At 31.3% G+C, this 14198-nt stretch overlaps 2 protein-coding genes across 2 annotated transcripts; one reads left to right on the top strand and one right to left on the bottom strand.

The window, feature by feature from the left end:
• Positions 1-768: 768 nt before the first annotated feature.
• On the bottom strand, positions 769-5575 carry LOC110714287 (cysteine-rich repeat secretory protein 15-like). The gene is made up of 2 exons (XM_021892790.1): positions 4757-5575; positions 769-959 (listed from the first exon to the last, which is right to left on the bottom strand). Exons 1-2 carry the CDS (start codon positions 5505-5507, stop codon positions 838-840), a joined length of 873 nt encoding a protein of 290 aa, XP_021748482.1. The 5' UTR covers positions 5508-5575; the 3' UTR covers positions 769-837.
• A 4454-nt stretch (positions 5576-10029) lies between these two features.
• LOC110714094 (chalcone synthase 6-4-like) lies at positions 10030-11826 on the top strand. The gene is made up of 2 exons (XM_021892567.1): positions 10030-10324; positions 10594-11826. Exons 1-2 carry the CDS (start codon positions 10138-10140, stop codon positions 11589-11591), a joined length of 1185 nt encoding a protein of 394 aa, XP_021748259.1. The 5' UTR covers positions 10030-10137; the 3' UTR covers positions 11592-11826.
• Positions 11827-14198: the final 2372 nt, after the last annotated feature.

Here is a 14198-nt window from a genome sequence, read left to right as displayed (position 1 = left end):
TATAAAAATAAAAAATAAATTGTGTATATTATCATGAATTTTTTGTGTATTTCTTATCTAATTCATCATCATCCCTCTCAACATATTAGTGTATAATGAATAATTAAGATTCATTTGTCCAACGCAAAGCCTTAATTTTAATTTGAGGCCAAATAAGGCTATTACTTATCCCTTAATGACTTAATTTTAATTGCCCGTTTGACAGGCGATAATATATAAAAATCTACATGAAGCATTATAAGAAAACATGGTAGTTCCATAAATTCCCATTAATATGTACAACGTACACCTTGCATACTTATATAGTTATATTGCAATAATAATAATAATAATAATAATTATTATTATTATTATAATAATAATAATAATAATAATAATAATTTTGGGTCAAAAAAATAATAATAATAATAATAAATAAATAAAACAAAGGACGACTAAATTGCTTGTTTGAATTGGTAAGGCTTGAAAGATCGAAGAGAATCACTGTTGCTGCCCTTTTAAGAAGATAATATAAGGGAATATAATCTAACTTTATACCAGCTGAAGAGTGGAGTATGATAAATATGTCAATAGCATATAGTAATATAGTATCCCTTATATTTTTAATATAATAATGTTTTTTTCTTGCCAAATTAATTTTAGTTGTTAATCATATAATTTATTTATTACACAATAAAGAACTACTCCGCATAATATTAATTTTAAATTAAAATACTTTAAAGATTAAAATTGAATTAAATAATGAATTGATCAAGCAATTAGCTTCTTTTAATTTGAAAATTTGCATCAAGACAAAATTCAACAAAATGCAAATTAATAAAAAAAAACTAAACAAATTTATTTGCCACCGGGAGCTGATTTCCGACAAACGGATAGAAGAACGATCAAAATTGCAACTCCTCCGATGATTCCGACAATAATAGCTACTGTTTTTGCAACTTCATCATCGTGTGACGCTTCTATACATCCATGGAGACAAGGAACGGAAAATTACAATTAGTCTTAATAAATTCAAATATAAATCATGATGATTTAGTAATCATACAACTTATATGACTAACTAAAACAAAATGTGACAATTAATTTTAAACGCCAAATGTAGTTTGAGTTGGAGTGTCCAATGATCACCAACTCATTTACGTAATTAATATAGAACTCTATGCCCCTAAAAAAGTTGAAGCGTGCTAAAACTAGCTCAAGACCACTACTGATTCTAAAGTTATATCAACAAAACTCTAAAGGTGCGACATACAATATCTTACATTTTTACAAGATAATGTCATCAATTATATGATACATATGTATCAAGTAGAGTAATTTAATCATAAGATCATCATAAAAATAAATAAATAAATAAAGTAAAAATATTCTAATTGTAAATGAAAAAGAACTAAATACATTCTAATGTAGGGCATAAAAATATTCTTTTGTCTGATGGTAGCAACTTTGGTGCAATTATATGTTATAAGTGGATAAACACCTTTAGTCACCTTTTAGATTAGTCCCCTAAAACAAGTGGTTTGGTGCATGAAAAGAAGAGCTTGCATTATAAGTATAGTTTACTATTTTTTGAAAGGAACCGAATATGAAGTATTTATTTTGGAACAACCTAACATAAATGTGACACCTTATTATTTAGGTACGTTGAGATAAGAATTATTGAGTTCATGGTATGGTTAATAATCGTGGTTTGCTGTACGCTTATACTTGGACAAGTAATATAAAAGCGTGACCAAATTAAGATTATATTCTCCCATACATTACGTAATTAATTATCAAAATTATTGATGCAAATTTATGTTGAAATGAATGGTAAATAGTTTGATTTAGGTTAGTCAAAAATCATGCATTAACATCCACAAAGATGCTAATAAGTAATAACCAAATAAAAAAAGTACAATTATGTCTAGTATTAATTACTCTTCTTTTTATCCTATAATAGTTTTCCACAACTGAATTTTATAGAAAGCAAACAAAAAATAATTTACGATCGATAGGTGCAGTCTACCATGTATATCAATTCAATAATGTAATCTTTCATCCTCTAAAACTCTTTAAAAATGATGCAATTTAGAATAAAATTTAAAATTTCCAAAGTCGGTTTACAGTCAGTGGCGGACCCAGGAATTTCCGACTGGTGAGTCACAATCGATAACCAAATATGTAAAAAAAAATTTGACAACATGACAAGCTTAGCTCTCTAATAATTGACAAGATTAAAATCTTTACAAGCATTAGGGTGTATTGACAATTTGACAGACATAGTTGACTATATCATTAGGGTGGGTTGACTATATCATAAGCAATCGTCCGAATCGCCAATCAAATCAGCACATATGCAAAACCCCATATAAATCTACCAAAGCCAATGGTGTATTGACAATTTGACAGACATAATTGACATCAATAAACACCCTAAATAAACACTGAGTACAATTCACATGGTCAAAAAGGTTCAAATTTCACCAAAATCCCAACAACATTAACAAAAGGTTCAAAGTTTACCAAACAAACAACAACAAAATCAACAAAAGAAAATAATTTTTTTTTTGTTTTTTTTTAAAAAAAGCTCAGAAATTTTGTTTGGGCCTGGTGAGTCATTTGACTCACCATGCAAAAGGCCAGGTCCGCCAATGTTTACAGTAGGCTACTATATCGAAACAATCTATCAAGAAGACATGGATTTCGACTCATTATTTAGAGGCAAATGAAGTAATATACCAATATATTATCGATCTTAAATAGTGATGGTTCCTTAGCTTCTTTGAAGTACGTATATCTAAGCGACTTGAATTGGTAGCTTTGTACTAGCTATTATATATTACTCCCTCCATTTCATAATGTTAGTCCCATATAGAATCAATCACATAAAATAAGAAAAGAAATATATTTGGAATCTAACATTAAAGTACACCATAATACATGATTAGTTTACCTTATTTGATTTTTTTTTTATTTTTTTATTAGAAAAGCATAAGTCATAATTGCATAATTTAAGGTAAATATTTCCTTACTTAGAGTTATGTCATCAATCAAAAATTAATTAATTCTAAAAAAAAATCAAGTTATAAATGAAATATATTCAATATGGGTAGATCTTTTTAAAACGCCCAAATTAGTATATGGGACTAACATTATGAAACGGATGGAGTATATTATTATAGTCAAGAACTATGGTTCATTGTTCTCTTTTGCTTGGGCAAGTAATATGAGTGTGTGGCCAAATTAAGAACCCACCATACATATTTAAAAGACTGGCCACAATTATTGCTAGAAATGTTGAAAGGTTCCATATTAATGGTTTAAATTAATCTAGCTAGACAATGATCATTATTATCATCCACATTCATGCTAAAGTAATGATAACCAAATCAAAAAGTACATGGATTACGATCAAAAACTAATGGAATAATCAATTAAGAATAAAATTTGAAGGCGATAAGACAAATTAGATTAATTATAATCCAAGGAAAGGGCACTATCAATGCAAGAGAGTGAAGGTGACCAAATTTAAAAGAAATAAATAAAGTAGTATCAAAAATATGCTTTGATACTTTTACTTTATAGAAAAAGTATTATGAATAGTTTTTGACCATTTATATTTTTGGTCTTTCAAAATTTTAACTAAATGAATATCTTCGATCTCTAGCTTGTTCTTGGTCACTAGATTTAGTCACTATACACTATGTAATTTATAAGGTAGTGGGAGGATGGTTCTAGAAATATTCCATCCTAGATAATCTAAAAATCATGATGAATGCCAACTTTTATACTAAATTTTAGCATGAAACATTAATCACCTTTACCAATTAATATATGCAGTTATTTGTCCATTATTATATGTAGTGTGAATTTAAGTGTTTGAATTTATGAATTAGTGTAGGGTATTGATTGTATTCCACGATGACAAAATGTCCAAAAGTACAATACATATGGAGAAATCTTAGATGGACAATGATTCTTCAAGATTTGTCGATTGTAAAAGGCACTTATTTTTTTGTAAGGTGATATTAATGTCTTATATTAAGATGTTAATTTTTTAATATATTAAACTTTAAATTTGATTTGTGGACGACTTATTATATTTAAAATTCAAGCAGCCAAGAAACATATAATTAAGAAAATTATTACTATGTAATTTATAACTATCACATCAATTGTAATTTCCCAATAAAAAGTATGCATGAATGTATAATTACTTAGAGAGGAATTTGCAAGTTAAAATGAAAGTGAAAAAGTACATTACTCTCTTCTCGTTTTAAAATTAAAGGTCTAAAGTTGACTTAGTACTCATTTTCAAGTATGAGTAGCAAAATGAATGAAACTAAAAGTGAAAGTAATCACATAATTAAGTGTACTAAAAAGTCTACTTTGTCCCTTCAATTTGATCTGAAGAAAAATATTTGTACAAAATCAAAGGAAAATATTTATACTAGCTAAGGGCTTGTTTGGCATCAGTTTTAATTTTCAGTTTTTTTTTTTTAAAACCAAAAATAGGAAAACAAGAAAAAGGTGTTTCCACTTTTCTGCTGATAATTTTCAAAATTATCATGATTTTAATAAGTTTAAATTTTTTTGATTCATTATGGGACATATATCATACGGAGTATACTTTTTTAAAAAAAAAAAACCAAAAAACAGAAAAGCACAGTATTGCCAAACGAACCCTAAATTATTAAAATTTTAAAACTAACAACATATTATGCAATAATAAAAATCTAATTAATCTAAGTAGTGAAAATGATAGTAAAGTTACCTGAACTATGAGTGGACAAGTCATAGTAACCAGCTTCCCAATACTCAGCATAACACTTAGCCAAGAAAACATGAGCAGCAGCAGCTTGACCACAAAGTGTCTTCAACTCTTTAACAGCTTCATTCAAACAATTTGAACAATCATTAGAGTTCAAATCTCCTAAGCACTGCCCAAACCCTTGTACCGAACCCGAACTCGAAGCCCTAAACCCGTTAACCGCCCCTTGTATGGTGGCTAAAACATCCTCTCTTCTACGGAAGAACTCAGCATCATCACTTGAGCTCCGGCTACACCTCTTGTACATGACCGTATTGTCGGGTTTTCCTAGGAAATTGAACTTCTCATATCGTACATAACACCCCTCAAGTTGTAGGGTAGCACCATATGAGTAAGGGCATATTAGGCCTATTTGAGTGACTGCACTTTGGATGCAACTTGTACAATCTGAAGGCCTTAAGTCACCCCTACATTGGTAAAGCCCGTAAATCGGGGAGTCGGAGGAAGAGGTGCTAGGGGAGGAGTCTCCTGGGGTGAAGGTGTTGTAGAGGCCGGTTTGCGAGGAGGAGGTGACAACCGAGGTTAGGAAGGAGTTGATGGTGGATTCGAAAGGCGACGAGGGTTGGAACTTCTCTTGAGAACAACCGGCATAGATGAAGACATAGGAATTTGTATAGGAGAAGTAAGAAAGTAGGAAAATGAGGAAGAGAAGAAGAGTAGCATGGTTATTAGTTTGGTTGATGATGATGAACATTTTTTTTTTTAGTGTTGTATGTTTTTTGTTGTTGAAATTCTATACTTTTGAATGTTGTTTTGTGATGATTCATTGATGCATTTTTTGAAAGAGGGTGGGAAGGGAATTGATGCCTTAGCTTAGCTTTTTGGTGGGATAGCTTAAGTTGCCTTTTTGTTATTCTTTGGTGATAAAAATAAAACAATTGGTAATAGTTTATTGGGTTAATTAATTAGGATCAATTAATGTATAAGATTAATGTTTTAATAAGATTTGAAGTACTAATAATTTGTTTTTATTGCCAAATTGGGTTAATTATTGGCACAAATTGGGTTATTGTATAAAACATAATCTTGGGCCTTAACCATGAGTTTAAGCTTTTGGTTGAGTTACAAATTATACATGACTATGAATTTCCTTGGACCCTTGGTTCATGAATCACTAGTAGATTTTGGTATGGGAAGAGTTGTAGAAAAACATAAATTATGTAGATAAAATTTGATTACAAGTCTTATACAAAGTATTAATCTTTATAAGCTAGTTATCTTATATTCATCTATATTTTAGTGGGTTTGAGATGATAATTAGTGGTATACTTTTTTAAATTAAATTTTGACAAAAATATATATACTCATTTCAAGTTTTTTAACAATTGTTTAAAATGGTCAACCAAGTAAAGTTTGGCTTAATAGATAGGTAATATAGAGTATCTTTTAACCTTAAGAAGTGAGGACTTGGGATGGGGAGGAAGGATAAGAGGTTCCCTCACCTAAAGTGCTCCTAGTTAGGGTTGAACAAACAACCTTAATTTGGATCGTGGTGTCCGTGAGGAGTTTAGGCTCGCGAGGAAGCCCCATTAACTTGTTTATCAAATGACAAATTTATGAATAATTTAGCAATTTTATTGAATCGACATGACAATTCTGTAAATAAATCAACAACTATGGGTCCTATATTTGACTAAATGTTGTTGATTTATTTACATTTTTGCCATAATCTTATTTTCTCACACTTTGCATGATCTTTTCCAAAAAAAAAATAAAAAAAAAGTGTGGACCGTTGACACATCATATTGGACGTAGATATTATTATTGGGCCTAAAAGGACCGAAGTCCTTAAAAGAATACCGGTCCGACAATTAAAATGGGGGATACGAGCAACGAGCCTACGACAGCCCGTATGAAGATAATCTTACCCACAACTTCACAAGTCACAATCATTGACAATCTAGCTCAATTAAATGTAGTACTCCATACTTTTTATTTTACAGTATTATATACTGTGCTTAGCAATAAGCCAATAAGCAGTATTGTTCCTGGTCTTAAGATCCTTTTTTTGACCATCAAAATCTGATTTTGTGTTATTAATTTGTTTTGCAAATAATATTTTATACCATATGGAACACGTGTAACCTTTTTTTTGTGTGTGCGTTTTTTTTTTTTTTTTTTTTTTTGAAAAGGATCTCAAGATTTCTAAAGCATCTGCCCACGGAATAAGATACAAAGTTTTGAAGGGAAACAAAAAAAATGTATCCATTTTGCTGTTAACAAGATGTCCAACATTTGTAATATTACTTTGTAGTTTGTAAACATGGCAAATTTCCTAGTTAACAATATGTTAATCACAATATTTTTTTTTCTTTTTCTTTTTTTAAGATACAACATTAAGCATAAATAATATCAATAAAAAAGTATTGTTTTTTTTAAAAAAAAAAAAAAAAAAACTCTATATAAATCAATTTTAAAAAGTTTACATCAAAATTTAATAAAAAAAAAATTGGACTTTTTGTGAACAACTACCTTATGCAAGTCATTTTTTCTAAAAAAAAACTACCTTTTAAAAGGTCGATAGGCATCGTTGTGGTTTTCTGTTTTTGTTTTTCAAAATCATATGATATATGTCATATAATGAATAAAAAAATTAATCAAATTTATTAAAACTCGTGATAATTTTGAAAACTGACAAAAGAAAAGTAGAAACACCTTGCTTTTTCTTGTTTCTTGTTTTTGGTTTTCTACAAAACTAAATTGAAAACAAAACAACAATGTCAAACAAAGCCCTAAACAATAGATATTTTTAGAAACTATCTTATAACACACTTCATGTTGTAAGAAACTACCTTTTGCCAAATTATTGCATAGAATAAGAGATGTTTAATGACCCATTTTCAGCCATTTTTTCTCCTTTTCCACTCAATTTCTGCATATCCTCCTTATAACCCCTAATTCCCCTTCTCTTTCATTTTTAAATTAAACATATGGTAGCAACTAACAACATTTAGTTTTTATGTAGTGGTTTCTTAAAACAATTTTTTATAAGGTAATTTTTTCACAAAATTTAATGTATACAGAGTAGTTTTTCAGAAAAAAAAATCCTAAAAAATTCTCATTTAGCTATGTTTTATCTTATGGATGATTGATAAAGTTTGTAATTTCAATTTTCAAAAAGGGTTTGTGACTCTTATTTTAACATGATCAAGTAGTGTATATTATTTGACCAATTGACCCCAATGTCAAATCAATGCAAATTTCATATTCTTTTACATGGTAGAAACTAAGAAATGAGATAGGTCCGTGCAATTAATAATAATGTATTGATGAGGTTTGGGTAAATTTCATTTTCTTTTCTAGTCTAATGATCATTATACAACTTTACAAGTTCAAATTCTTATTCTACTTAAAGTATTCAACCTAATTAAATTGGGAAAAAAATTAATTGACCGCTACCTATTGTCAAGTTAATAAATGCATATTTTGTATTCTTTATACTTTTGAAAACTGAGAAATTAAGTCAGTGCATTCTTCACAAAAGCGTATGTCAAAATAATACCGAGTACGGAGTAGTACTCCGATATAAACAAGTATTAATTGCTCCGTAGAAATATCTTAGTGCATTTTTGAATTGTATGTGTGTTATTTGACAATTGGTGGTAGGTCAGTTTGTAAGACTCATGGCATGTTCTCTTCGTCTTAAGTTTAGTTCAGTTTACTTTTTACGTAATAATTATTTTTTTCTCATAAACAATTCAGTTTAGTTCAGTCCAATTTAATTTAGTTTAGTTTCTAATTTTCTTCTCTCGTAAACAATTCAGTTCAATAAATAATAATTGTCCCTTCCAATCTTAAATTTTTTTTTTTATTCTTTTTATTTTATTTACTTCTTTCGTGTTTAAATAAATAAAATGTTTCCTTGTACACGTATGTCAATGCAGAACTTTGATAAAAAAAATATTTTTAATTATCAATAAGTAAACATTATAACAATTTCATATTAATAAAATATTCATTGATGAGAAGATTCCAACAAGTATCCACATGACTACATTTATTCGTATGTATATTTTTTTTTGGTGCAATGATTCCTATGTATATATCACAACATAAGTAAAAGTGAATTAGATGAATAGTGCAAAAAGTCAAAACGTTTCATTTATTTAAACATGAAGCGAGGGAGTATCTATTTTAAGATAAGATACATATAGATGAAATTAGGAACTTTTTTTCGCAAGACTGTGTCCTAATTTATATATGAAAGAAAATAAGAAAATTTACTATCAACAAAAGGGTCGAGATCTTGTGGAGTTGGCAATCTTTGAAGATTATCATAAGATCAAATTGGCAAATCAATCAATCAAACTGCTTAATATATAAATTGAATTTTTTTGTTCGGGCCTATGATACATCTACATATTTATACTTGTATGTCTTTATAAGGTAGGGTTAATCCTACCATACTATCACCAAATGATTTTAATTAGTACGAAATCTTCTTGAATTGAACTTTGTTTGTGAACCAAAATTCTCATTCTCTTTGTATGAGTTATCCGAACCTATTTCGTATGAGTATTATCTTAAAATTAAACAACTTAACCCTTATATATTCGCGCTGTGATAAAAATATATATCAAATACAGAGTACAGAGAAAAAAACAAGTATAATAGGAAAAAAATAGTATATTCAAAGGTGCGTGGGCTACTGGGTTAAGCAATGAAGATGCATGCATTAACGTTTAACGCACTGCCTCACATGCTACAAATTGTTCAATTCACTATAGAAAAATAATACTAATTCTATCTGCTGACTGCTGTAGCATAAGTTTGACTAGTTTTATAATTTATACTTTAAAATATAAATATAAATGATGGGTTGCAAATTTCTTGGAAAAAAACTAGTTTAAAATTCAATGAGTCGGGCGTTTGTTATTTCAAGTAATGTAAGTGGTTGTTGTAACTTATAATATTTAATATTTAATATTTGGACAGTATAATAATATTCAATATTGTTGTGCGCTTTTTAAAAATTGGTCAAGGTCATTACATTCATTTAATTTAAAAGGTAGGTGGCATACTAATGTTTAGTCACTTAGCTTGAAAATATATGCATGTTATGTCGTAAGACTTTTCTAACAGTCAGTTGCTTAAGCAGTGTAGAAAATAATGCCAAAATAGAAGAAAATAAAAAATTCTTATTCTTCTTAGAGCCACTTTATTTTAATGCGATATTCTATGATAGGCTTCCTATATAAACCCCAACCCTACAAACCTTTCTACTCATCAAGCTTTCATCACTCACTATCTTCAAGCAAACTTAAGATAAAACATAAGTGTATAAATCTTTTGTTTGTTACTAAATAATATAATCTTTCTAAGAAATGGCGACTACTCCATCTGTTCAAGAAATCAGAAACTCTCAAAGAGCTGATGGTCCAGCTGCCATCCTAGCCATTGGAACCGCTAACCCTGCTAATGAAATGTTACAGGCTGAGTACCCTGACTTTTACTTCCGTGTTACTAAGAGCGAGCATATGACTGATCTCAAGCAAAAGTTTAAGCGCATGTGTAAGTATTTTCCTTTTATACACACTCTCATTATATCATTCTCAATCTTAGCTTCCATGATCTATTATTGAGTCATCTTTCTAGTATGTAGGTTGCAATTATTTACTACATAGAATACAACTAAAATTATTCTATCGTATCATATAATATAACATCCTGGCGTCTTCTATACCATGATAACAATACATTTGTTGATTTGTTCTAGTAGGTTGCAAAAATGTAGATAAAAAGATTATTATGCTAACAATTCTACGTGACTATAATTACAGGTGATAGATCCATGATCAAGAAAAGGTACATGCACGTATCCGAGGAGTTGTTAAACGAAAACCCTCACATGTGCGACTACAATGCATCATCCCTAAACACACGCCAAGACATCCTCGCAACCGAGGTGCCAAAACTCGGTAAAGAGGCGGCTGTTAAGGCCATCAAAGAATGGGGACAACCGCGGTCCAAGATCACCCACGTCATTTTTTGCACCACCTCGGGTGTAGACATGCCTGGTGCTGATTACCAACTTACCAAACTCCTCGGCCTCAAACCCTCGGTCAAGCGATTCATGCTTTACCAACAAGGTTGCTACGCCGGGGGCACTGTCCTCCGTCTAGCCAAGGACATCGCTGAGAACAACCGAGGAGCTCGTGTATTGGTGGTGTGTGCTGAGATTACTGTTATCTGTTTCCGTGGGCCTACTGAGACCCACTTGGACTCTATGATTGGACAAGCCCTATTTGGGGACGGGGCTGGTGCTGTCATAGTAGGTGCCGATCCAGTAGAGTCCATTGAGCGGCCCATTTTTCAACTTGTCTGGGCCGCTCAGACAATACTCCCTGACTCTGAGGGTGCCATCGATGGGCACCTTAGAGAAGTCGGGTTAGCCTTCCATTTACTGAAGGATGTTCCGGGCCTTATCTCAAAAAACATTGAGAAGGCCTTGGTTGAAGCATTCAACCCTCTAGGGATCGATGACTGGAACTCCATCTTTTGGGTGGCTCACCCGGGTGGTCCTGCAATCCTAGACCAAGTGGAAGCCAAACTTGGGCTCAAGGAAGAAAAACTCAGCTCGACTCGACACGTACTTAGTGAGTATGGAAACATGTCTAGTGCTTGTGTTTTGTTCATCTTGGATGAGATGAGGAAGAGGTCAATGAATGGAGAAATGACTACCACAGGAGAAGGGTTGGATTGGGGTGTCTTGTTCGGGTTCGGGCCGGGCTTGACCGTTGAGACCGTTGTGCTACACAGTGTGCCCATAGTCAACTAATTCAAGGTGATTACGTGAAGCATTTGCTACAATTCATCAAACAATATGAAGTTCATAAAAATGATCTAATGTTTTTTTCCTTCTTTTTTTTTTTTTTTTTTTTTTTGTAATAAATTCATTGATGCTTTAGGATGTTATACTCCTGTAAAAGAAAAAAAAATGTGTTACGTGCCTACGTACTTGTATCAAGTCATACAATAATTTATTCAATAAAAATCCTTTATTCAATAATTCACATGATTGATTATATATATTATTCGATCATATATATGGTCATAGGCTTATAGTTGGTTTAATATACTACATACTTATATACCGTATATTGCAATTTTGCATACGTAGTATTGCATACTCTAATTTATTTTTTTTGATTTATTTATAAAATTTGAAAATTAAATTTTGTATAACTTTGATAATCAATATCTTTAAATTTTAATGTTCAATATCTTTAAAGGATAATTTGCCAATTACTACCGCAAGTTAATACCACTTTGTAAATTACTACCGCAAATTAAAAAAGTTGTGAATTACTACCGCAAATTTTTTTAAAATGTTGCGATTACTACCAAACCTCCATTAAACCCAAATATGACGTCATTATATCCCTTTAACCCGTGTTTGACCATGTTTAAGGGCTTTAACCAGCACCCCCAAAAAAAGAAAATGGATTAGAGATATAATAACGTCATGGTTAAGGGCTTTAACCATGGGTTAAAGTGATATAATGACGTCATAGTTGGGTTTAATGGGGGTTTGGTAGTAATCGCAACATCTTAAAATTTTTTGCGGTAGTAATTCACAACTTTTTTAATTTGCGATAGTAATTTACAAAATAGTATTAACTTGCGGTAGTAATTGACAAATTTTGCTTAAGAAAAATGAAAAAAGAGAAGATGGGTACTCATAGAATTTTGTGTTGACCATGACTCATCCCAAGCAACCCTGTCAGCCAAATGAAATTTGAATGGTTTTCACTTTTCAGTTGTTTGAAGAGAAGGTCCAAATATCCAAATTAACATTTGTACATTTGGGCCTTTACTAGCCCTTTTTGTCAGCAGAGTTGGCCCAAAACATCAAGCCCTCTTCAATGCTGAGTCATAGAGCATGATATCGTGCCATTGACCCATTGTGGTGTATCAGTGTATCCGGAGATCCAAAGGGTATAACAAGTAACACTATAACACAATCTCCATTGATAAGACACAACTTTAAGTATTGAATACTACGTATTTGAAATACAAAATAAGTTGTTTTTTTACCTCTAATGGTGATACCCAAGCCACTTCTCCATTTAACAACTCATGTAAAGTCTAATTTCCCAATTGTGAGACTCTTTAAAGTATATTACTTTTAATTTATGGTCCACCAAATCCATATTGTAAGTTTTTCAAAAAATTAAACTTAGCAACTTTTTTTTTTTTTGAGTTGTTAAGTTTAAATACCAAATTATTGGTATCCTTTGCAAAAAATACTTTTTCTCTCCTAAAAAAGTCCCTCAAGTCTTACCATTAGAGATGATCTAAGTATAACATTACAAATCAATCAAGTTACTTATTGGTCTAGTGGTAACTGATAATGGTTAAAATATTAAAATCATATCTCTAAACTATGAAATTATGGGATATATACCTAGTGAGGCAGCTGTTTTATACGGTATCTTCGCCGGCCAAAACCCGAGAAAACGCATAATACACCGAATTGGTCTCAACATTAATTTATTTTCCGTACAAAGTTTAATGTCAGAGGACTTTTTTAACTTATGAAACATGATTAAAATCACAAATCTGCAATACTGGTGCCTGTTACTCGTATCATTTGCTACCAACAAGCAACAACAAATTAAATAAATATAGGCTTAAGAGTTAAAACCGTTAAAAGATGTACAGTATTAGTCTTCTAATACTCTCTTCATCCCTTAATTAAATGTCTATTTCTTTTATTTATTACTCATACAATAGAGAAAATTAGGTATATAACTAAGGGACGAAAAGAGTACTAAACTTTATTTCCTCAACTCCTCAAGCCTTGTGTGTTTACGGTATTACAATATTAATTTATTACTCCATATTACTATCCTATTCGTAGCACTTTTATGAGTTTATCTCCATATGTTATAGCTAACCTAGCATTTTTATATAAAATGGTGTACATTTAAACGTTTAAAATATAATATCAACAAAACAAAAATTTAAAAGCGAAAAAAAAAAAACCTAGTTAGCAATGGGAGCTACCAAGCCAAGGCAAAGGCCCATTCTGAGCCCGACCCGCTGCAATCCTGGACTTAACCATCTCGAACTCGGATACAGGGCAGGGTATTGTGATCCCACCCGGATGATCAAACCCGTACTTCTCTTGTGCCTCCTCCAATAAACTTTTAAATAACGGGTGGTTTATGTAAATCACTGGCACCACCACCCTCTTCGCCTCGGCTGCCCCTCCTACATACACCGTTAAGTGACCCTTGGGTGCCCTCCTAGCCCGGTTTTCCTCATTGACCCGGACATAACCCGAACCCGGCCCGAATTTAAGAAATGTTCTCCTCAGCTTGGAACAGCACCGGACAAAAGCCCGTGTGACCCGGCCCGTAACCCTATGAAATAGTCGTGC

This window comes from Chenopodium quinoa, unplaced genomic scaffold, assembly GCF_001683475.1.
Source record: "Chenopodium quinoa cultivar QQ74 unplaced genomic scaffold, ASM168347v1, whole genome shotgun sequence".
Classification (NCBI taxonomy): Eukaryota; Viridiplantae; Streptophyta; class Magnoliopsida; order Caryophyllales; family Amaranthaceae; genus Chenopodium; species Chenopodium quinoa.
This window is presented reverse-complemented; position numbering and strand designations above follow the sequence as displayed.